The sequence below is a fragment of the Hippocampus zosterae genome, chromosome 4 (assembly GCF_025434085.1).
Source record: "Hippocampus zosterae strain Florida chromosome 4, ASM2543408v3, whole genome shotgun sequence".
NCBI lineage: Eukaryota > Metazoa > Chordata > Actinopteri > Syngnathiformes > Syngnathidae > Hippocampus > Hippocampus zosterae.
In genome coordinates, this window is record NC_067454.1 from 11,851,022 (window position 1) to 11,875,183 (window position 24,162).

The 24,162-nt window shown below is 41.6% G+C and overlaps 3 protein-coding genes across 3 annotated transcripts; all 3 read right to left on the bottom strand.

The window, feature by feature from the left end:
- Positions 1-255: 255 nt before the first annotated feature.
- On the bottom strand, positions 256-3,575 carry LOC127599562 (hypermethylated in cancer 2 protein-like). Its single transcript, XM_052063572.1, has 3 exons — positions 3,268-3,575; positions 1,925-2,046; positions 256-1,612 (listed from the first exon to the last, which is right to left on the bottom strand). The coding sequence occupies exons 1-3, from the start codon at positions 3,373-3,375 to the stop codon at positions 256-258; spliced, it is 1,587 nt and encodes a 528-aa protein (XP_051919532.1). The 5' UTR covers positions 3,376-3,575.
- A 1,217-nt stretch (positions 3,576-4,792) lies between these two features.
- cnsta (consortin, connexin sorting protein a) lies at positions 4,793-17,878 on the bottom strand. The gene is made up of 13 exons (XM_052062962.1): positions 17,715-17,878; positions 14,982-15,089; positions 14,340-14,711; positions 13,146-13,723; positions 11,975-12,005; positions 11,198-11,284; positions 10,629-10,710; positions 10,124-10,145; positions 9,956-10,016; positions 8,598-9,109; positions 8,157-8,342; positions 7,057-7,210; positions 4,793-6,748 (listed from the first exon to the last, which is right to left on the bottom strand). Exons 2-13 carry the CDS (start codon positions 14,992-14,994, stop codon positions 6,537-6,539), a joined length of 2,310 nt encoding a protein of 769 aa, XP_051918922.1. The 5' UTR covers positions 14,995-15,089; positions 17,715-17,878; the 3' UTR covers positions 4,793-6,536.
- A 606-nt stretch (positions 17,879-18,484) lies between these two features.
- tfb2m (transcription factor B2, mitochondrial) lies at positions 18,485-24,049 on the bottom strand. The gene is made up of 10 exons (XM_052064131.1): positions 23,492-24,049; positions 22,837-23,173; positions 22,326-22,515; positions 22,112-22,203; positions 21,600-21,753; positions 21,374-21,522; positions 20,449-20,538; positions 19,889-19,945; positions 19,637-19,785; positions 18,485-19,395 (listed from the first exon to the last, which is right to left on the bottom strand). Exons 2-10 carry the CDS (start codon positions 23,128-23,130, stop codon positions 19,206-19,208), a joined length of 1,365 nt encoding a protein of 454 aa, XP_051920091.1. The 5' UTR covers positions 23,131-23,173; positions 23,492-24,049; the 3' UTR covers positions 18,485-19,205.
- Between the last annotated feature and the right edge of the window lie 113 nt (positions 24,050-24,162).

Here is a 24,162-nt window from a genome sequence, read left to right on the forward strand (position 1 = left end):
ATGTGCATATAAAATCTAAATTTAATCCCTGCCTACACCTTACAAACGAAGTAGAGTGCTATTAAATGTGTAAAAGTGTTCGCATGTCCTTGTATCTGTTGTCTGCTGTGTCGGGTCTGTTTCAGTGACAGACAGACGGCTGTTGTCTTCTTCTCTGATCAAAACAGCGCGTCCCTTAGCGGATACTTCAATAATTGCACCTCATTAAAATATTAATTCCCTGTCTTTTATGCATTTTTTTCACTTTTAACTAATTCAATCCTCTTTGTGTTGCCCATCAAATCGAGTAGACTTGCTAAAGTCACTCGGGAGGTCGCTGCAGCGCTGGTGTACGCGCATGTGCTCCGTCACGCGGTACTGGCGGGAAAAGGTCATCGGGCACCTCGGACAGGGGAAAGGCCTCACCCCCAGGTGAGTGCGCATGTGTCTGTTCAAGGTGCCCCGCTGGCTGAAGGAGCGCGTGCACAGCGAACACTGAAACGGGTGGCGGCTGCCCCGCAGCGTGCTGGGCGTGGACGTTGACGCTTGAATGTGATTGTCCATGGTGGGAGCTGTGTAGGCCTCTTTACACCTCACATGGTGTTCCCTCACCACTAAATGTCCATTAGAATCACGGGATGAAGCCCCAGCGTGATCTTTGTTTGTGTGACCGTGATCAATTACAGACACAGTTTCTTGTGCCAATGTCTCGCCCGGAAGAGGAAGACCGGATGTTCGGTTTACAGGTTCGAAACCGCTGGAGACCCCGACCTCTTCTTCATCACCACACTGCTCTGGTGAAGTGGCTGTGGGATGATAATGGCCTCCTTGGTAAAACATCTCCTCAGGATCAAGCACATTGTTGTCACTTAGGTGTGGATGTGTGACTTCAGTGTTCCCGTTGTTGGCGAGCGGCTCACGTCGCGACTGCTTTGAGTCCTCCTGCTGCTGTGCTCTTGTCTCGGCAACTCCACGATTGTCTTCCAGGTTCTCCCTGACATGTTCATCATTTCTTCTGCTCTGATAATCATAGTATCTGTGTGCATAGAAGTCTTTCGCAAGAGGTATTTCCTGTGAGTTATCGATACAATGCTTGCGCCTGCACTGGTGAGTCTCCTCCCAAGAAGCCACTTGGAGGCCCGATGGCAAAGTTGCAGCTCTGCCGCTGTGACGTATGACCGGTACTGCCCCACTGCACAGAGAAGAGGAAGATAAAGAACCGAGGTCCACATGGGCTGTAAATTGGAGCACATGTTTTTGGTCTTCTTGTGCTCGTAGCCACTTCTCTGTGTTTGTACTCAACAAATCAGTGGTGTGTGTTACAATGCGATCCAACTCCTGAGGAAAAAGAGTCCTCAAAGGTTCATTATAGGCGCCGTTTGCGTCATTCCCTTCCATCGGTGGAGTGTTCATTAGAGCTTCCTGCAGTTGCTCCATCTCCAAGAGGTGGGCAGCAGCAAGTAGATCGCAGTACTGTTGCCAACTCCGAGCGGGAGGCGGTACTCCCGTGTAAATAAAGTCCAACACGAGCTCCAGGACCGAGTGGGCCAAACACGGAGCCTGGAGATCCACCAAGGAACCTGTCGTGGAGAGGATACTGGCCAGAACTGGACTGGAGGCAGCCAGAATACATCTGATGGAGATAAACGTAAAAGTAGGAGGTAATGTAAAACAAAAAATACATATGTTTTAGATTTGTGCACTAAGAATAAATGATCTGTTTTGGGTCATTCACTCAAGTGCAGTCATAAATAAATCTGTTTGAATGATAAGAAACTGGTACAATGCCCTCCACTATTATTCGCACCTCTGATTAAGAGGCTTTTACCTTAAAATAAATTACCATAGCATATTCTTACACTGACAATTATCGAAATGGTTCACCAGAGAATCACGCTCGAGCATTATATTCCAAAGGAATGAGTTTTAGTAGTCTACGACTTACTTGTGTGCTGGGTAGAGATGAGCAGGGTCCTCTCGCTGTCTGAGCACGCAGTCACACAAGTTCGCTTGTTCTCGTTGATGGTTCAGACTAGCCAGCAACGAAGCTGCATGGCGACCCACGTCCTTCATATAAACAGTACGCTGAGTGTCAATAAAAGAATGTATTCGAGCACTTGCATTTTAACCTTAACAGGTGTGTTCTGACTCCCATTTAGCATGAATTTGAATGTGATTGGTTAACTCTGAAAACAGCTACAGACATGCGCGACCCATTATTGTAGCAAAACCAATTACAAATCCATATTTCAATCCACAAATATGGAACAAGAATCGGTATCCGCGACCACGGTCACAAGTACGTAATAGTACATACACTAAAATATATCTACATACATACAATAAATAATCTACAAATGGACACATTTAACCACGTACATTACACATACAAATCAATGTGGGCCTTGCAAATTTATGCTACAAATGTGTGACTCAAGTCACGTTACATTTGTGACTTCAATCACACATTTGTGGATTCATGTTTCACATTTGTGACGCTTGTCACGCATACGGATTCTTTTTACATATTTGTGGATTGGAATACGTCGTTGCTTACAGGTCACATTAATAGTGTAAGCTTATGTTAAATTATTAATTATTTTCATTTTATATTTGAGCATTATATTCTTTTGTGTTACAGTTACCTAGGTTATATTCCGTTTAATGATTGTTTAAACAAGTTTATGTTGATATTATCTGATTGGTTAAGGAAACCAGGAAGTGTTTTGTGTTTCCATCGGTCATTCGCAAAGAAGAGCCATCCACTGAAAAACAACGAACCCCTCAACTTACAATAGTGATAAGAATTCCATATTGATTCGTCTTGGTCTCATTTTAATAAATCATAAAAAAAACCTGGCATTTGGAGATAGATGTGAAGTATTCTAATATTTATTTCTACCATCATAGCAATTCTACAACATTGCATAACAACTTCATAAACATTGTTAGCAGGGTCATTCAATTATATTACTGTAATATACATTTGACACATTAAAGTATGCTTTTTGTTTTAGTCTTTGCCTCATCATAGTTTGTCCAGTTGTACCTAATAAAATGACCGTCGAGTGTTATTCATACACATCACATTCTAAATCATAGACTCATGCGTAGTTAATAAGAACCTGGCTGAATGTTAAAAAAAGAGGCAAGTGGAAAGAGGATGCACATTAAGTGTATACCCTCATTCAATCTAATCACTTTCATTCCCAAATCAATGTATCATATTAGCTAGAAACAAGTGAAACTTGCTTCATTGAACCACGGTTAAGACGTTCTCTCTCTTACCTCCATGTCGTGGTGAAGAAAGAAGTTTATCCTGTGTGCGCACAGTGAGCTGAATGGAGCTAGAATCCATGGAGTACGATTTATAGCCGGTGTACTATCTACGCACATGCTCCCCTTCGGAAAGCGATCACAAGCTTTTGGGTCTGCAACCTTGGTGTGACGTAGAGGAACAGGTGCATATATGGAGAGTGGGCTTCTGACGTGCCCATTTTCATGGCTCCGTATGGAGGGTTCAACAAGCTCGGCCCACTGGGTAGCAACCACTGAGCACAGAGTTGTAGCGAATAAAGCTTCACATATTTGGGACAACAACTTGTTTGTGTGTTTTGAGTCCTTTTTAGCGGCAGAGGGGAACTGATAGAGATGTAACTTCCAAACTACCGCCGTTGCCATACAACAATTGTGTAAACAAACATGTGCTTCCATCGTTGTCGTTGGTCTACAAATGAAATGCCCCCCCCCCCCATCCCGCCACGCTGATAGTGTTGTCATGTTCAAATCTCCACCTCGTCACATCACGTACTCGCTACACTTCTTTAGCCCACCCCATCTACTGTTACCAGAACAACAGTACATTTTCCCTGGCATGTGACTGTTGGAAATATGTGATTGACACGCATCGTGAGCCATTTAAATAGAGGCCGGGACAAATCAGGCTCCCTGAACTAATTATACCTACTGTAAAAGTAATTGATGAATGATACGTGACTGGAAAACAATGTGACAGTGTATTCCTATTGGATACACTGCATTTACAGACGACTGTCGGCCACGTCCGCCGTCCAGTTTTAGGGAGTAGAAAAAAGGTCGTGCTTCTGTTTGGATCCCATTCATATGTTGAGTATTGATTATAGTGCCGGAGATCTCAGCATGGGATCTCTTTATTCATTTCAATGAGAGTCCAATATGTTTTTGTTCAAAAGACTCGATGTCAATTAAATCTTTTTTTTAAAGTTTTTTACCAAGATTTCAAAGGGAGAGCAATAACTAAAACATATGTTCAGTTATCGCTGTACATAAAGTTCATCACGTAACTGTTTTAGATGTACGGTATAATACAAATATTTACCGCAATTAATTTACTTCTGCATTAACAAAGGTTTAGTGATTCCGACATGCATACAAATTCTCACTGTTTAGAGGTCCAAAAGTCAATTCCAAGCTCCAGTCTTCCTGTGTGGGGTTTGCATGTTCTCCTCATGCCTGCGTGGGTTTTCTCCGGGTACTCCGGTTTCCTCCCACATTACAAAAACATGCATGGTAGGTTGGTTGAGCACTCTAAATTGTCCATAGGTGCGATTGTGAGCGCGAATGGTTGCTCGTCTATATGTGTCCTGCGATTAGTTGGCAAACAGTTCAGGGTGTACCCTAAAGACACCTGGGATAGGCTCAGCACACCTGCGACCCTCGTGAGGATAAGCGGCTCGGAAAATGGATGGATGTTTTAGAGTTATATACCGGTACTCTTGACAGTGAGTCGGGCCCTAGACAAATACAGCAGAAGGAAAAAAAAACCACAATTAAATCCATGTCTCAACCCCAGACTTTACTTCAGGTTAGACATGAACAGGTACCAAATATTTTTTTTCTCCCCAAGCTCAAACCTCAGTGATTTGATTGGAAACGATGCCTTGTTAAGATTTCATTAAAAGAAAATACAAAATAGAAAAGTTCAGATCATGTTTTACATTAAAATCTGCAGGCAACAAAGACATTTAACGTTACATGACTTTTTAAAATGTATTTCAACACAAATTCTCAACACATTGAGACTTTTTCGTTTTAACGTGGGACATCCACAAATTTTCAGACCAAAGTGAACATGGCTGTCGTCAGCTCATGTCTGTCACGCAGAACTTAATGATACACATTGCCATTTTTCTGTAAGCTCTTTTTATACATTTATGCTCATAAGAGAAGACGAACATGATTATCTAATGTGACAATAATGTGACCTGTCTGGTAGAAAAGTAAAAAAAAAAAAAAAAAAACAAATTACACGTGCTGTTAAAAAGCAATGATTACAAGACAAAATAAAGTAGCCTGATAAGTAATGCCAACATGAAAGATTAAAAGCGTCTCTAATGTGCAACAACAATTAAGTGAGGAAAATGATCAAACTGATCAAAATGTTTGCATCTGTTAAGTCATAAATTAAGAAACAATTAAACAACATATTCTGAGTCATCTGAACCAGCCAGACGACTCGTGCAAATAAAAACAAGAAGGAATCTACAATGCTTTCCATCATGATGTGAACTTTTGATAATACTGCTTTAATCTAAGACGATTCATAATGCCTATAAGACACGGCATGGAAGCTCCTCTGATGTGTAAAAACTATAACTTTGCAGTATTTTATATTTTCAGCATGTTTGTGGGTATCCGACACGACATGCAACATGACATGTATGGATACCGAATGCAGAAACGCTTTAATAATCCAAAATTGAATGGTGAAGAAAAGCTCTCCACCCAAAGGGTAAAGAAACTTTCAAATTTGAGGAAACAAAACAGCAGTGGCTCTCACAATGAGGATGCTCCCCAGAAATCCTGAGATGCAGAGACCCAACTGGGCAGACACAATGCTACATAACATCACACATATATTGAATAATTATTAGTTGCAAGAGGTCTCTAGTCTGAGAATAATATTGCAATATTACAACAACATAACAAATCGTACCGGTCATGTTAAACATTCCTGTAGCTGTAAGTTTTAGATCAATTTATAAAAGTACAAGTGGAACACACTGCCAAGTGGTCGAACAATGCATAGGTGAAGAACAGTGTCATTTGCTGTAAATTTTCTGTGGTCCGGCAACAGCTCAATTTCGATTAAAAAGAAAGCTTGAAGATTGCGTAAATGCCTTACATATGACTGAAAACATTCAGTCAGCGTGTTAAGACATGATTAAGACTTAAGCAATGCACATTTTTTTTTTCATTTGTGATTAGACAAAAAAAAATACAAGTTCATAAAAGCAACCCTGGAGGTTGCAACGTTTTGCAAAATGCCCATGAGGCCGTTATTTGTGCAGCATGTGTAGAGAGCACGTTGGAGCCCTCCCTTTTTTTCCCTTAAAACACCTGACTGCAGTGTCAGTCGTTATTCCTGTGATCTTGAGTGAGGCCAGTGAGAAGTATGGATCCAGTCTTGGTAGATTTCTTAACTCTGGGGGTCGTGACATGTCCCCACTTCTCTCATTTCTTGGATGACACCGACCTGTACGAAGTAGATTGTTGTCTGTCCCTTTTGTGACGAGGCGTTACGTCGAACTCGGGCCTAACCATTGATGGATCTGAGCTACTGCGCGTTGCACCTGTCCAAAGTAAAAGTCCACATTTCTGGAAAAGTCCTGGCATACAGAGGAGTGCACGTCACCCAGAGCACAGTAAAGGGTGGTGCCGCCCATGCTGATCACCACAGTAACCAGACAAAGCAGAAAGAGTAGCAGGCAGGAGTCTCTGCCACCAACATCTGCAAAAATAGAGTTTAAAATTGATTACTTGATAAAGGGTAGGCAAATTGGGCCTTCCGGCCATCCCATCCATCCATTTTCTGTACCATAGCTGCGTCTATCCTAAGCCTTCTCTGGGCAAAATATGGACTAAACTCTGGACTAGTCTCCAGTCAATCACATGGTTTGATACAGAGACAGACAAGCACTCTCAAGTCACTGAGCGGGAACTGAACCCACACTGAAGTCAGCCAGGTAGACTAATGACTGGTGATTCAACATTTCAGGTATATGAGAAAAATATCATGACGAGAAACCAGAAACTCACCACTATCAAAGCCATCATCTGCTACTTTGAAGCGGACCCGTCTTTTGGTCGTGGGTTTGTTGGATCTGGACTTCGGACTAGCAGACATACTAAAATTGTCGGAAGGGAAATTCCTCTTCTTCAAAATGGAGATGAGGCCAGAGGCAGGAAACATCTGGGAGAGCACAAAATAAAGAACAGAATATGATGAAAACCATCTCCATCACTTTCTTTATTAAAGACTCGGCTTTGGACTCAATACTAGGTGCCAGTGCATGGCACAGTAAGCAGAACCAAACTCTGAACTACATCCTCCACCCTCCCTCCAAAACATTTATTACGCTGCAGTCGGCAGCACAGGCCCCAGACAATCAATAAATGGCGAGTCAGCACTAATGGATGCCGATCTCTGTTGCCTTTGTTTCAACAACAGTAGCAGCATAGATATCAAAATAATGTCTGAGTCGTTATGTTGGGGGCGGGGGAAACAAAAAATGTCTGTCAACAATCTCTGGGAATGACAACAAATGAAGCATATTTAAATCAGACTGTGAAGATATGACACGACAACATACCGTACACCCGCGGCATTTCCCATTCAGTCATATAAAATTACAGAGAGCAGGCTGATTGAACACTCTAAATTGTCTCTAGGTGTGAGTGTGAGTGCGAATGGTTGTTCGTTTCTGTGTGCCCTGCGATTGGCTGGCAACCGATTCAGGGTGTCCCCCCGCCTACTGCCCGAAGACGGCTGGGATAGGCTCCAGCGCCCCCCGCGACCCTAGTGAGGATCAAGCGGCTTGGAAGATGAATGAATGAATGAATGAACTTGAGGCCAATGGTGTGCATGGCACATCCCAAACAATCAATAAATGGCAACTCGGCACTAACTGAAGCCCCTTGGAATTCAGCTGCCGTTGTAGGGCACGTTAGCACATTAGCTAATGCTCACATTTGAAATTGATGTATCAATTACGTTCAGGGAGACGCTAAATTAGCTTTCATGGGCAACGTGACAGGAGCAGGGAGGGTATGGCAATACTTTGCGCGGCCCATGAAAATTACAATTAGCATGTGCAGTCAAAGGCTGAACTATTAAGTAAGCGCAAAGTTGTACAGACCTCCTCGACAGTGATGAGTTTTGCCATGTCGTCCAGTGTGATCGCTTCTGGGAAGAAATCAGCCCGCTCAGCCTCATATTCGTCCTCCTCTTCCTCGCTGCCCCGCTTGGGGTGTTTCAGAAGAGCCTCTTTAGGAAGATGGGCATCATCATCATCATCCTTCTGCAGGCTGCTTTGATTTCCTCCCTGCAGCCGAGACCGAAACGCAGCGCTTTACAGAGTACACATCCATATTCAGGGAATAGCAACAGATGTTCCACTCCTACTAGCTTTGCGCTAACAGTTTGGGAGAAGATTTTCCTTAAGTGGCAAGTGCAACAAAGAGGCACTTGAAAAGTTCAACAGGTCAGACCAAATAGAAATACCGCCAAAAGAAAGATAAAACTTGACATTAAAAAAAACGTGAATAGCAAAACCACTTTAACAAAATAGGATTTGTACCTTGATCTCTTGACAAATCTCTTTTTCTGCCTCTTGAGTTTCCTGGTGCAGATGTTCCACCTCCACATCTAACCCACCGACTGCTTTCGTCCCTCCCTCGCCCTCTTCTTCTTCAGTCTCATCTTCCATCATCAACGGCTCTGCTGCCTCTCCTACATTGCTCCGCTCGTCTTCCCTATTCACCTCCTTTTCCTGTGTCGAACCCAAATCTCCTCCCTGCTGCTCTGCGGGTTTGGTCTGATCCATTTGTCCAGCTTCAGAGGGGTGTAACACTTCTGCAGTGGTGTGTTCCGGACACTCCCCTTGCTCTCTGCCACTGGCCTCCTCCTTAGCCCGCTCAATCCCACGGAAACCATCCGTCCCTTCTAAATTGCATTCGGGGGATTCCCTATCCTTTTCGTCGGGGTAATCGAGCCCATGTGACAGATGAATGGAGGGTGTGAGTGGATGGACGGTCTGTGGACAGGAGGAGTCTTCGGCTCTATTCTCCATCCTCCCTTCAGCGTGACGGGCTGAAGAAAAGGAGCCACAAATTAGGACTTTAAGCAAAATATAAATGTTTTACTACCGTTGACAGACAGGATGTATATTGAAAACAAGTGGTGGATTCATTCTCTATAAAATCATCATCTATAAAAATATTTACTTTTCTGTTCATGGGGGGTCATCCCAAATGGAGACACTCCCCTTCAAAATTATTAGAAGGGCAAGGTCAGTTTCTTTGATTTTGTTGTATAATGAAGACAGTTGGGTTTTAAATGAAAAGATGTTAGTTCAGAAATCCAGATTTTATTCAGATTTCGAGGTGTTCAACATTTCAGGACAGAGAACCTTTTGTTTCAGAGCACCTTTTGTTTGAAGCCACCCACAAGTGTTAGAACAGGTGACTGATGGATATTTCTAGTTGCTCAGGTATTACTTTTTAGATTAATTGCTTCAACATTAGATAGAACTTCTTTTTGTCTTTGGGTTTCAGTTTGGGTTTTTTCGCAAACAAGAAGACTAGAGAGCTGTCCATGGGAGAAAAGCAAACCATTTATAAGTGGAGAGAAGTGGGGGGGGGGGTGAATCGATCAGAGCTATTACACAAACATTGGTCAAAGCCAATATGTTGACTTGGAATATCCTAAAAAAGAAAGAAACAAGTCGTGTACGCAGCAACAGACATTGAACAGGTCAACCAAGAGTATCGAAGTCGATGACCGAAACATTGTGAGAACTATTCCAAATGAGATCGGTCAAAAGCTGTCCGCGTGCGTACAGACAACAGAGCACCTTGTTTCAGCAACAAACCTCTGTCAACATGGAGGAACATTTTATGCGCGCGACAACTTTCTCTCTCTCCCACACTCGCTCACCTGATGGAGGTAATGCATCTCTTTGTTCAAGCGGGGGACTCAAGAAACTCAGAGATGCAGACTGTAAACAGATATATACAAACTCTTGAGCAAAAAAAAACAAACAAACAAAAAATATCAACAATTGAATATGTTTTCTCTCTGTTTTAAAGAACAAAAAAGTCTTACCGCTGCATCCGATGCGTTTGGTCTATGACAAGAAGACAAATTAAGACATGTAAGATAGGTGATGCTTGAGTACTCTGCCAATCTAATATCTAATATTAGCCTGAGCATATTTCCCAGGCTATTAGAATGTGTGCGTGCGTGTGTTTCTGAGCATGTGACAAGCGTGAGTCAAATGAGGTGAAACCTTAGCAGGACGACAGCTCAAATGTCTGAAAGTGCACAAGTAGCAGTCGTATCTTTGAATCATCACTGCTATAATCGCCCCCGCGTAAAGATGAACTCTGCATTTACGCGAGTATGAACGGAGTTTCAAGAAAATATAACACAAAGGTGGCTGCACACTCAAGCATTACACTCCTCCCACCTTGTGTATTTATTTTTGGATATGCAGTCCTGTATATTTTTCCTTGATGTGTTATTTCTTTATTAGGTTTTCTGGAACTGCGTGACTTAAAAGACATTCGTCCGCCTGCCTAACAGTGTAAACACAAAGACATACACTGACCGGGTGTGTGTCTGGCAAATGTCTCTGAGAGTGTCCAGATGTCGGGCTTCTGGGCTAGGCAAACTTCTTGTACACCGACTTTCTATTTAAGGGGGAAAAAAAACAAAGAGAGAAATATGATTACCGGTACAATGAATAAATCGGTGAGACTTTAAACTTAGTCATGTATCTCGACTGTTTGACTTCAAGTCAGCTCGCTGAACTGGGTTGTAATCGCCCAGATGAGCTGGGCTCAGTGTGACGTAAACTGAGCAGGTTTCAGAACAGATGGACACAGGAAGAAGGCAAACTTTCTATCTATCGATCTGTGTCCCCTAGCCCAAAGTCAGCTGGGATAGGCCACAAATCTTGTGAGGATAAGCAGTATGGAGAATGATGGATGGAAGGACGCTGTAATGTAATGTATTTGTCACTTCTTAGGTGACAAATAGATTTTAAAAAGTGCAGCATGAATATGAATGTGGTCTCTATATTGTTAAGTATTCAACTAAAGTTTTTTTAACACCACTAGTCCTGCCTTCTAAAAAATTTTTTTAAAAAACAAAGGAGCACGGGTGACTGTAAATTACCCCACTGTTTCTGGAGAGCATTCAGGTTGTCCAACACTCTTTGGTGATACAGCCTCTCCAGTTGAATGCACTCTAAAGCCAACTGGTCTGAACAGCACAAGTTAAAGAAGATACAAAACGGCTCTCGAGATACAACAAAGGCTGCATTCGTCGTCTTGTCTTCCTTGTCATATAACTTGTGTCATGGCCTGGAGGAAAAAAAAAAAGACAGAAGAACAAAGTGAAACGTGTTGAGGATGAAGTAGCGCTCATGTTTATGTATATGTGCGAGCAACCATGATACAATACTTCTTTGACTTGGCTCAATAACCCCTCTACAGAGATGCCATGCGTCACGTCACACAGGGCATGCTGTAGCTAGGCAAACTCTGCCTTGTATCCTTCTTAAAATGTTTTTTTTTCCTCAGATGACATTTCCTTTTCCTGTTTTCTGACATCTCTCTAACGATGAATTGCCCGTTCCCCTACTTTGACGGATTATATTACGGCAGATGGTTCACTGGTTATGACGACAAGAACATTTTGCTTGAGTATTTGTTCAAATAAAGATAGGCTAACATCAAGACCAATCATTTTGTCTGATGCTTTCTGCTGTGGCTTATCACATTTTTTTCCCTTCCGGGCAAATGAATTTCAGTTAGCTGTGCGTACAATTTATAGTCAATTGGGGATGATAGTTTTTAGGACTTGCAGAGTACGATGTAGAAACAAAAATGTACGCACCACAAAAAAAAAGCCAGTGCCTAAACAAATCAACACATACAATGATAAGGATACAATCTTCATGATGGACAGAGGCCTCGGCAATCTGCAGGGAGAGATAACAACCGTCAAATCATGTCACGCGTTAGTTATCATTTCTGAGAGAAGAATCACTCTGGAGGATGAAACTCGATTCAGCCAAAATGCAATGAAAAAGAAAGAAAGCGGAAAAACATCAGGACAATAAGGAGATGCCACAAGAGAAACTCTACCTCTCGTCAGCCAGTGTCAGTGTCACTTTTATGTAGCTCGGCTGATTACAGAACAAGTGTGTATGTGTCTCAAGTATGAGCGAGAGGACACAAACGGCTCTCACATTTCAATTTAAAGGACCAGTACCTATTTAGAAGGACCTATTAGCAGAAGAAAAGAAGATTCGATCAAATCCGCGTGTCAAATTAAAATAACGATAGACAGTACACATAAGTCAATAATAATAGCTCTGACCTTAAAATGTCTCCAACCGGTTGTTTTTGCCTATTAAACTGGTCTCTGCAGAGTATTGTGTGTGGGTCTGAAAGCGTTGCACACCTCATTAAGATAATGACTGTAACCTGCTGGCCTAGAAGCATCTATATTGTCACTGTCCTGTGAAAAAAAACATGTACTGGTACCTATATGTTTATTTTCGTCATTGTAAAACATTTCACGTTAACGGGGTGTCCACCCCATAACGTTTAAAAGAAAAAAAGGACAAAAACGGACATGTGTGTTTTTCACAAAGACAGCGACGATATGCAAAGATGAGCAAAACAAGAGGTACGCTCGAACTTTAACACACCTCCTACCACGCTATATACAGCTCTTTTGAATAACCTCTTTTTAAAAGTGCTGCGTGTTCCCAAAATGCACGTTTAAAATTGATGCTCGAAAGAATTTCTAAGTCTCATTAGGAACGAGTCTTGCATACCTAAAACACATTCTTGCAGGTGCTATTCTTAACGCATCAATGAAGCAAACTGAGAGAAATATTTTTCAACTCGACGCACACATCTTGCCCAGCAAGTAGCAAACGCAACTATTTGAGAGTAATGATAACTGTGTATGCGTCTTGTGAATACAGCGTTGTGTGGATGTTTTAAAATGACACCACACCTAGGAGGTATAGTTATATATATATTTTTTTTTAAGATGCAAGACTATTTGGGACATTTGGTGGTGAAATACAAGTTAAAAAAAAGGTTACCCGATGAAGGTCTTGTGGAAGGCAAGTATCATCTCCTCTCTTGGCCAACTGTTCCAGGGAAGCCATCAGAGTAGAGATGGTGGGCACTGAAGAGGAAGTATACGGATCTGTGTGTGTCGGTGTCATTTGAGAAGTGGAGTGTGCACTAGTCGCATGCCCTGTAGAGACGGCAAAGGGCTGTGCCGTTTGGCTATTATATGCGTCGGATGTAAGGGGCGTCATGACGGATGTCGTCTCCAAGTGAAGGTCAGATAGACTAGGGCATGCAAGCCCTTCAATCGGGGGAGAGGAAGCGGTAAGAGGTTCTGAAGTGGAGTGTGCATTTCTGGCAGTCGTTGCTGAGATCTGTTCAGGTCCATTAGTACAACTCAGGCCTGTGTCTGAGGTTAAAGATAGATGAGAAGACAGCAAGGGCCCTGTGATCAAGGCATGTCCTGGTGTGCTGGACGTGAGCCCACCAAAGTCCACTTGACTCCGGTCCAGTTCCAACCGGCTGATGGGACATGATGTTTCCTGGAGGACAGGGGATGTAGGCTCTGGACTCGTCCCAGGACTGAAAGGGTTCTCCAGCAGACTTCCTGCAGAGGAAGAGGACATAAAATAAAGTGTAAGCGCATATCATTTTTATACTTTGCAGGTTTGGATAAAGCACATGTAGTTTTACGTATGTAAAAACTGCAGGTTACAGAGAGAGTTGTGAAAAGTATTCTTCATTTGTGTGTTTATATCTGCATTTTACTGCTCTCAAGTGGGGTCACTTGCACACACTCCAGAAGGAGCAGCACAATGGCAAGTAAAATGAAGCAAAAATAAATAAATACCCTTATGGCAAACACTGCTTAATACTTTTGATTAATTTAAATTGTGTTATGACTGTAATGTTTTAATTAAGTACAACAACATAGAGTGCCATTTTTCACATTAAAAAGCACTTTACAAAAATACCTTCTTTTTTATTTATTTTTTTTTTTTGGGGGGGGGGTACCTCAGACTGGAAAAAGTCCATGTGTGTCAACGTGAATGTGAGCGTGAATGGCATTTTTGTGTTTGATTAGTGAACAGTTCAGGGTGTAACTCAACATTGAGCAGTGGACTCAGAAATAACCGTTGACAATTCGCACTCGATAATTCTTAAGTGTTCACTTTTAAAAAGGTACGTGTTTTTGTCCATGTCCTGTCACCTGCTTTCTGTACCTGTTTCTGAATAGGAGGAATCACTCATGGGTGTATCTGGAAACTGGCAGTGCATTTGGCAACTTGATGCCTCTGATTCCTCCTCTTCATCCTTCATCAGCTCATCAGTATCCTGTTCTTCTTCCTTGTGTTTCTCCAACTCCTCCTTTTTCTCCCCATTGTTGTTGAGAGATACTTTCAAGGGGAGTCCAGCTCCAAAATCATTTTGTAGAGCTGACGTCTGTTCAATCCGAGTGGCTGGGTTGATCTCATTGAGGTTTTGAGGTTGGGCAGTGTGAGGTTCGGGGTGGGGTTTGTTGTCACAACAGTCGTCCTCAGCAACCACAACTTGTGACATTACTTTGCCCTCATCGCCCTCATTGTCCAACTGACCTGGAGTCAATGGGCAAACACATGAACGTAAGGAAAGAAAAAGGCATCCATTGATTTCACAATGCAGTGTAAAATTAGGGAATATATTTGACCTCATATCTATGTCGGTGACTTTTTGAGTTTAGCAAATATCTGGAGCTACTGGTCAATTGATTCAAAGATGAGAAACAATAAATTAGTTTAAGTATGAAATTCAATATCAATATTTGGGGCATGCCGACATATGAAATGTTTCTTTGTGTCTTCGATAATTACATTTATCACACTCACCACCATGATCCATCAGGCTCCACCCTCACAACCTTTGACCTTTCAGCTTTCTCTCGCCAGTCAAACAAGCCCTCCGCCCAGTCAAAAGAGAGAAATTAAGAATGGCCGCTGTGAAAGGGAAAAACAAAATACACATGACACGAGTTAACTAATAATATGCTCATCTGACTCATCAGTGTAAGTAAAGCACGAGAGGGGTAAAAGGGAAAAAACAGGTCCAACGTCATTCCTCGGGTGCCAAACAAATCATTCTGGCCCCTAAAGACAATCCTATGAGAACATCGTAAGTGTCACAAAAGGTATTATCTAAAACACATGGCAAACACCAGTGCCACAACTTGTAGAACAAGAATCGGCAAACCTCTCGGTTTGTACCACACATTTGATTTACCTCGAAGTTGCTCAAAAAATCTCTGGAGATCGTTATGAGTAACATTTTAACATTCGTAATGGTGCAGAATCATGGATACAAGTCAACCTCTGTATAGTAAAACTAAAAATAGGGAAACAAAAATGTAATGTGCAATGTAATGTAGCATTTACAAAAAAGGGAAGAGGAAAAGAAAAAATGTTATCTTGTAGATCAGTCAATGACATGCATTACATTTTTTAATAGTGGATCACAGAACACGACGTGATATTTTGCCAACATCGCAGTATACAGCACTGTATAGTGATTATGCGTTCATCAATACTGGAAAATTTGCCTTACATACTTTGGTTCTGTATAGCAGTGGTCCACAACTTTTTTCACACCGCATTGGTTTCAAGTAATTACCGGTACATATTTTGATAGACTGCCACAAAAGGGTCATTTCCTATTACCCTGTTGCAATTGAGCTTGTTTCTCTTTAACGATACGACGAAGCATATTTTGATGGCTTAATTTCCACATTTGCAAACCTGCTGTATGAGACTTACTGAAATTCTCTGAGAGCACAGCGCAGTAATTTTTGCAAATAAAAATCAAGAAATCAATGTCCACACCTAGGAGACTGGCCTTTGGATTGTCAACACCCTGTAGGTCTGACAATTTAACTCGTAAGTACATAATAAATGAGTGTCGCTTATCGTTAGAAAAAAGGTACACAAATGGTCCAACGGGGCAAAGGGACGATTTGTGTATCTTTTTGTTTGCATGTAAGGGTACAAACGAGTGCTAGGCCTGTATAAAATAATTTCAAAAGAGCGAACCGCTGTATGCAATGCACTTTTTACAAAAGTAACAGTAAGAGTAGTAATCTTGACCGTGAACGGGAAACCTACTGCTTGCTCTTTAAACCAACTGACGGTTCTTGTGAAGAAAAACAAGTTTTTCCCCCCATGGTGGGGGTTTACTATTGCACATTTTCCTTTATGTAATTATTTATTTATTTTTGCCAGTTAAAAAAAGGTTGCAATTTGGAAGCATTAGGAAAATGCCCAGGGTGGCAACAGTTGAGAATCACTGGTTTATAGGATGGTAACAAGACCAACCATGTTGAATGTCGGAGACCGCAGCAATGATCAAAAGACAGGAAGAGACAGGTTAATTTTGGCAGAGTTGAAGATGATGAGATTCTTTGTTGGGGGTAGGGGGAAGTGACAAGGATGTACAGGATCAGGAATTAGTTCATCAGAGGGGATAGTAGACTTGCAGATTTTGAAGTTTGAGACAAAGCTACAGGCAGCAGATTGAGTGGGCTTGTACATGTGCAGAGGAGGAGCATTGGATATCAGTTGAAAGATGCCGGAAATGGAGCAGCCAGGTGGAAGGGAAGAGGAAGAACAAAGAGGAAACTTATGTATGGGGTGAGGGGGCAGAAGATGGAGAGGACACGGAGATAGATACAAGAGGATGATATCCTGTGCTGAAAAGACATAAGATGCAATAAACATGTCATTCGTATATTGAGATTTAACCAATAACAACCTCCATGCCCAATTTCATTGGTGCATTACTTGCCATTGTTTCTTAAATCATCAGCATCCCAAAGTGTCTCCCCCCCACAGAGGTCCATCCAACCACCCATCCTTTCCTCTTCTCTACAGGGGGTCTTAAATAATGAAAGAAACGAGGAATGGAAAGAGCTCATCAGCAAGCAGGACAGGAAGAAAAAAAAGCCACCCAAGAGAAATACCTAATACTACAGTCTAGTATATGGACAGACTACACCACAAACCACAAGGACAGCTCAGTGGGTACACAAGCAGTATCTTCACTATCAATTAACGTCATGGTGTACCTAATGAAATGTCCCTCGGGTACGTATGAGTCGCCTGGACCTGTACGAGCTTTATAGTTCAGCGGCACACATTCCCTGTAACACGACAGGCCTTAATGTGGTGCAACCAAGCACATAGTTCGGTTCGGCGACAGTACATGTGCTAGTTCACGGCTAAACATCCACGTGATTGCTTTAACATTGGCGAGTTGCTGAATGTATTACTTAAAAAAACGTTATGCCACGGTTCACTCCGGTTGTGGTCTACGGTTACGATAATTAGCATTATCGTAACGTTACCTGAGCCAAAATTCGCATGGCGTGGATGGCTACCTAACTACAGTACGTTACTATCTTGGTCAAGAGGGGGTTATAAAGCATATTTTCCAGCTATGGTTACAGTTGAGTCACAGTGGAGAGTAGAGCAGCACTGGTTGCTAACGTTAGCTCGCCGTCCACATCTGCACTACACAACACTCGAATCATTTAATTGTGTCATTGGACATTCGTTTGCTTTAAGTAACCTTACTTTTCGTTAGCTTCTGAAGGAGGAATGGTTTCGCATCGTCGATGGGTAGGTAATCCAACGGGGACACCACCTCTCGCTGGCAAGGTTGAGGAAAAGGTGACAGCTTGGATCTGAAGTCAGTGACACCTTGCTGATGTTGTCGCAGTGACAGATATTGGCCACCCGGGGCGATGTTGCTAACATTTATTCTGAGTGCCTCGGTGTCACCCGAATATAAAGTGTGGCAAATGGCAAACGTGGTAAGCCCTGCATTTAGTTAATTAAAATGCATTATTTTTGGATCATCTCCTTAAATAACTAATTTAAGTTAAATACAAATATTTGTAACATAACCAATTTTACATACAAATATTTCTTTATGAACTTTCTCATAAATGATCAATAATTCTTGAATTATGTTTCTTAAAAAATAAATGTTAACTTTTCTAACCTCACAACCAACTAAGTTGTAGATGAGGTTTAAAAAATAAGCTAAAATGTGTGTGTTAATGTGTAAAACTCTATGGCAGAACAGCAAAATTACACATTTTGTAATCATTTCTCGATTTGTCTATTGGATTTGCTTTTGTAATCCTGTAAATTGTAAATGTATAAAATTGTAAGATTATTTTACAGACACCGAACCAATCAATATCACGGGGGAAATGGCTACATGAATGCAAAAAATATATGACTCTTGAGAATGTAAATGCTCGCAGAGTCAGATTAAATAACATTCAGGACCATACCATGTCCATCCCTGCTGTAGAACAACCAGAACTTTGGCAGCCTTTCAAAGTTTAAACGGTTCAACAGTTTTAATTCATCCAAATGTATTATTTTCATGTCAAATGCTGAATGAGTGGACATGGACATACTTACCAAACCAGAAAAAGTGGTGTATTGCAGGTATATTGAATTTGTGTGACGAAAACAATTCTCATAGAGAAATGTTTGCAAGGACAATGATCCTTCCAAAGCAAATTACAGTCTTGTACACCGAATTGATGTACATTGTAAATATGACACACAAACAAACACATTGTGCCATATTATAAAAGTGAAGTGTTTAACTAAAAATACAGAGCATACAAAACATAATAGATTGAAAAATTTGCACTGGCTGCTACTCTTTACGATTTTTTAAAAAATGTGTAACGTACATAGCTCCTGAGAGGTTTCTAGAAGTGATTACAATGATCAAAATTGGTAATTATGCATCAGTCAGTTGAACTAACATCACATGTTTTAAGAGCCAACCTCAAGGTTTTCAACACTGAAAGTCAACACACATGAACTGTATTTTGCCACATTGTAAAATACAGTTGTGGTCCATTAATCCGCTGTTTACATTTGATGAGCAATTGTATGCACCTTCAAGGCCATTTGTATGTCGTTTCAATTGACTGTGTCCCTGGTTTATATTACAATCGTTATTTATATTTCACTGCTAATAAATTACACACAAGTTTCATAGATGAGCATAATCATTTTGTCAGGTATATACACACTTCAGCCTGATCTCTCTTTCCCAGTGTTCTCCATGATCTCTTCATAAAGCCAGCTTTGTGCGAAATCCTGGCTCTTTTCAATCAACTGGAACAGTTGAAGATATTGCCTGGGAAAAACTTGACCTGTCATGATATCTTCAGGAAGTCCCATCTCGGCCAACAATTTACTCCCGCTGTCAGGCGACCAGAGACTTGGAGAAAGAAAAAAAGTTGTAGAAAGGGAATATTTATCATTAAACTCTTCATTGGCCACCTTCTTTAATCATTTACAGCCAGAAAACACCCATTCAACAATACCAAGAAAAAATCCACTGTTAAGATTTTGACAAATAAATGTTTGGATATCCGTGCTTTAATTTCCTTCACAAGATTAATCAAGATGATATTTAAAATTCGGTCACATTTGAATGGTGCAAGAGTCTGATTGCTTACTTAAGCTTTTTAATGAGTTTCTCCTTCCTCTTTGCCAAACATTGTTTGACCATCACCAAAAGGGTGGAGGCATTTGCGGGCGTGAGGCCGGCAGAGAACAGGTCGGCCCGTGGACGCAGACGAACCAGGCACATGTGATCGTTTGGAAGCTGAGAAGCAAAAGTGACAGTGAAAGAAAGGTTAACCGTATGAAAAACACCTATGCCAGTCAAGTTAATGAATGAATGAATGAATGAATGAATAAGTCAGTACAACGCCTTTGGATGAAGGTGCACTCTTTTTGGATGCCACAAAGGACTCCCAGGGCTCCTGTAACCACAAATGAACAGACCTTACAATTTGTTAATGTACAGAATCAAATTCCAGTCGGTCACAGTTTTGTGGAGCTTATTTTGTAAGGTACCTTCTGTAAGCACATTTTAAACAAATTAAAAAAAAAAAAAAAACAGTTGTCTAACCAAGTAACTATATTCTGTGTCAACATGTTTTTTTCAGGATATGTTATGATGGGATGAATAATTAATTTTAATGTTCACAAGATTACAGTATATAAATCCACTCTGCGCAAAAATAATATACTCCAGCAAAATGAAAGCGAACCACTACAAAAGAGCTGGAGATGTATTCAACGATGCTCTTTGTTGTTCGTGCAACTTGCTGAGGTGAAGAAATCCACTACATCATCACCAAATGAGAGATTGTCAAAAAAATATTCTCTTTGATGAGGATCTCGAATTGGGACAGTCGTACTTTACATTGTGCTCAGTAATTGAACATGCAAACAGAAGTTGATCTTTTGACACAAAGGATACCTTGTGAAGGAGTTCAATATGACAGGCCATTTGCCACAAGACACTGAGGGCTCTATAGTGCCTCATCTGACCAGGAGCTGCCACCATGGTCTGACAGAGAAAGCATAGACATACAGTTCAAGTCAATGGTTTGTATATTACCAGCTGGTGACATACTGGTGGATACTAAGGATGCAAAGATATCAGTCTCGGGCATCGGGTGTAAAAATTTGACATCATTTAGACTGACATACCTTCGAGATATGCGCCATGTCAGCCCTGTTTCTGTAGAGATACTTATAGGACACGGACGGATAACCCCACTTTTAGGTGACACTACGAAATGGAGGACAAACTCCTTGACTAACAATTTGCGGTGGCTGAACACCAGGTTTTGTGAATGAAAGTCCATCTATCCATCTATTTTCTGATCCACTTTATACACACAAGGGTCATGGGGGGGGGGGGGGGTGCTGGAGCCTATCCCAGCTGTCTTCGGGCAGTAGGGAGGGGACACCCTGAAGCCAATTTAGAGTGTTCAATAAGCCTGCCATGCATGTTTTTTGGAATGTGGGAGGAAACCGGAGTAACCGGAGGAAGCCCACGCAGGCCTGGGGAGAACATGCAAACGACCTCTGCACTGTGAGGTCGATGCGCTAACCACTGGACCACCGGGCCGCCGTGGATGAAAGTGAATGTATTTATTTATTTCTGTACAGTGCTATAACATGGATTACTAGGGGTAATAATATTTTGATTTCATGTTTTCATTAACACACACTATATTAATACACACACAGTTGTAATGAGTCGTTTTGTTTTGTCATGTGGGATTTATTCTGTTAGTGTTGTATGTTGTCGTATCACTACTCTGTAACAAGTACAGTATGGATGCATCCTTAGTAGATACTTATTCCAGTAGTGAAGTATAGTATAGTCCTCTTACCATGTACTCACGCTCACTCATAAAGAAGTTGAGCTCTATTCTTCCATATCTGTAAATGGACAGCCGTTCAAACAGAGCATAGGCTAATCTCAGCAGGGCGGGACGCTCATTACTCTGTGTCAGGATGGCCACAACCTTCACTGGGAATTCTAAATAGATACAAATAAATATGAATACAAAATATAACATGGACAAAGTTTCAGAATTGTGGAACTGTTTGTTTCACCATCCAACCAGTTGGTTTCTGTTATTCCCAGGTCAGTGAATAGTTTGTCAGTGAACATAAGGGGTGGCTTGTCGCTTCCCTCCCAGACAGGGTCCAATTTGAAGAAGTCACAATGAACCACTTGCAGCTGACCATCAAGAAGGCTTTCCAATGCCTAAAGTGATAGAACATCATTCAATTCGCTCACTTGTGAAGACTGCCTTCCTCAGCAGTGCATCATCAAATGTTCTTAGGTGGAACCTCCAATGTTGAACACCTCAACAGTGGTTCAGAGTTGAGTTAGGGAAGGGGGTAATTTAACGTTTCATTTAACAGCGGTTATCGTGACAGCTGAGAATAATAAAACGTTAGCTAGAATTTTGCCTTCACGGCTACTGAAGGTTTTAAAACAAGAAAAACTTCAAAGTCAACCGGCATCATGTAAAACATTGTGTTCAACTTTGGAGGTTGCACTGTACATCCACAGTGCATTCGTTCTTCAAACAATATAAATCGTGGAGGCTGTTTCTTACCTGCAACTCCTTCAAGAAAGGTTTCTCTGTCTCAAGCGCCACAACTCGTTGAGCTCCAGCATTGAGCAGGGTCTTAGTCAACACCCCAGGACCTAAGTCCAACAATAAACGCATGGATCTAATATTTCCATTGCACAAAAACAATATATGTGTGCTATACATCAACTTGCAGAGGTATTCGAAGCATTATTAATTTTACTGACAAAGCACATACCTGGGTTGCATTCCAAGACAACAGTCTTGGCGCTCTGTAAGTCAGGTCCCAGATGCTGTACTACCAGCTTAGCCAACTCTGGGTCCACGATGAAGCGTCTGGACTTTTTACAGGTGCGAGCTTGGCGTACATTGTCCTCAACTTCACCAAGATCCAGGAAATCATAAAAGCACATAGGACGAAATTGACCCTGAGAAAGATGAAAAACATTTAAAAACCAGCAACTTTGTGTCCTCTTTTTTCAACCACCAGAGTTTATAAAAACACTCAGCCACTAAATGGTACTAATTACCTTTACTGTGACCATGACTACCATATTTTATAGTAATCTTTATCATAGAGCAGACATGGCATCTGTAAAGCTGAAGACCACACAGTAGAGTTTAAAAAGAAAGTGTTCAGGGTAAAATCTGCGAAACATTTCAATACTGACCCGAAAGGGCCAGGCCAGACCTACACGAAGAACACTGAAGAAAAAAAATTTGAAGTTTGGGAATAGATAACTGTCTACCTTCATTGCCACAGCAGACAGGTTCCTGTGTGTGAGTGCTGAGGAGGGAGATACTCTTTCTGCATGAGGCTGCTGGGAGTTTGCACCAAGCGTTGGCCGACCAGGCCCAGGGGACAGAGAATCAAGGCTGTAGGTTCTTCTGTGAAACATCGGGACCCAGGGCACTCTTGGAGCCACCAACATTGTCCTCCGTAAACAAGACTGACTTGTGATGTCCAGACAGCAAGAGGCGCGTGAGGCCAGCTCCAACAGCCTACAGATGTGAGTGGACATGTTGGACCTACAGACAGCCATCGGACGCTGAAAGGGAATTCAAAAGACCTGGATAGGTCTTTGCCTAAAGGGAGGTGAGAAAATAAAATACATAATTTATATGGATAGTTGTGTTTCTCGCCTCTTAAGTTGCAGTACATTTACTGCATTGGCCCTGCGAGCACGTGGAAAAGCAACGATTGACGTCACATCTTATCTACTCATTACTAATGCATCTTTTTGCTTCTAAAATCTTAAACCACATTTATAACGCGGAATACAATAGTTAGCACACAAAAAATGGGCTCAGAGAGGAGGCTGACAACGTTAGCACATTTGCTAACTGTAAGCTTCTATCGCTAACCAACCAACTCATTGGCTGTCCACACAGAGTAAAACATACCTCAATGTAGAACTCCTCTGGTATGTTCAACTGTAGCGAAGGCCACGTTTCAAATTCGTTTCACTGTCACCCGTTTGCTCGTAAACTCCGTGACATTGAGCTCTATGCATTCTGACCCCACATTTGTTATGAGCGAAATCGCTCGTGGTGTTGCAGTCGCATAATACAACGTCATTGGTGCAGCCATATTGTTCCGAGCACTTCGACGGAAGACTGGGGGAAAATACACATCATCTGAAAGACAACAACGTTAACTTTTATACCGTTGCAAACTTCTACCACACACGACTAGTTGCGTCTAATTAGTACTGCACCTCTTTGGAAGTGTCAGTAATGTGATGTGAAGGGGGTGGGGGTGAACTATCAACAACAATTGTAAAATTATTTCAAATTGTGTGTCTATTGCTTTTCCAGTTAGTTAGGCTACCTCCAATGCATTTTAGATTTTGTTGTGCACGCCTTTGTGCAAAGATATGCGCGTAAACGTCGCCGCCATGTTTAATGTGGCTCGGTGGGTTAGCGAATGCGGTCATGTCGAAGCGCTTAGTTAGTCTACGTCCGCCGTCGCATGTTCATGATGTAAGTCACATATGATAGTCGGAATATTTAGAGATTCGTGAATGATATTTTCGTCGCTTTCTGTCTGGATTGGTGGAAAGTGGATTTGACGA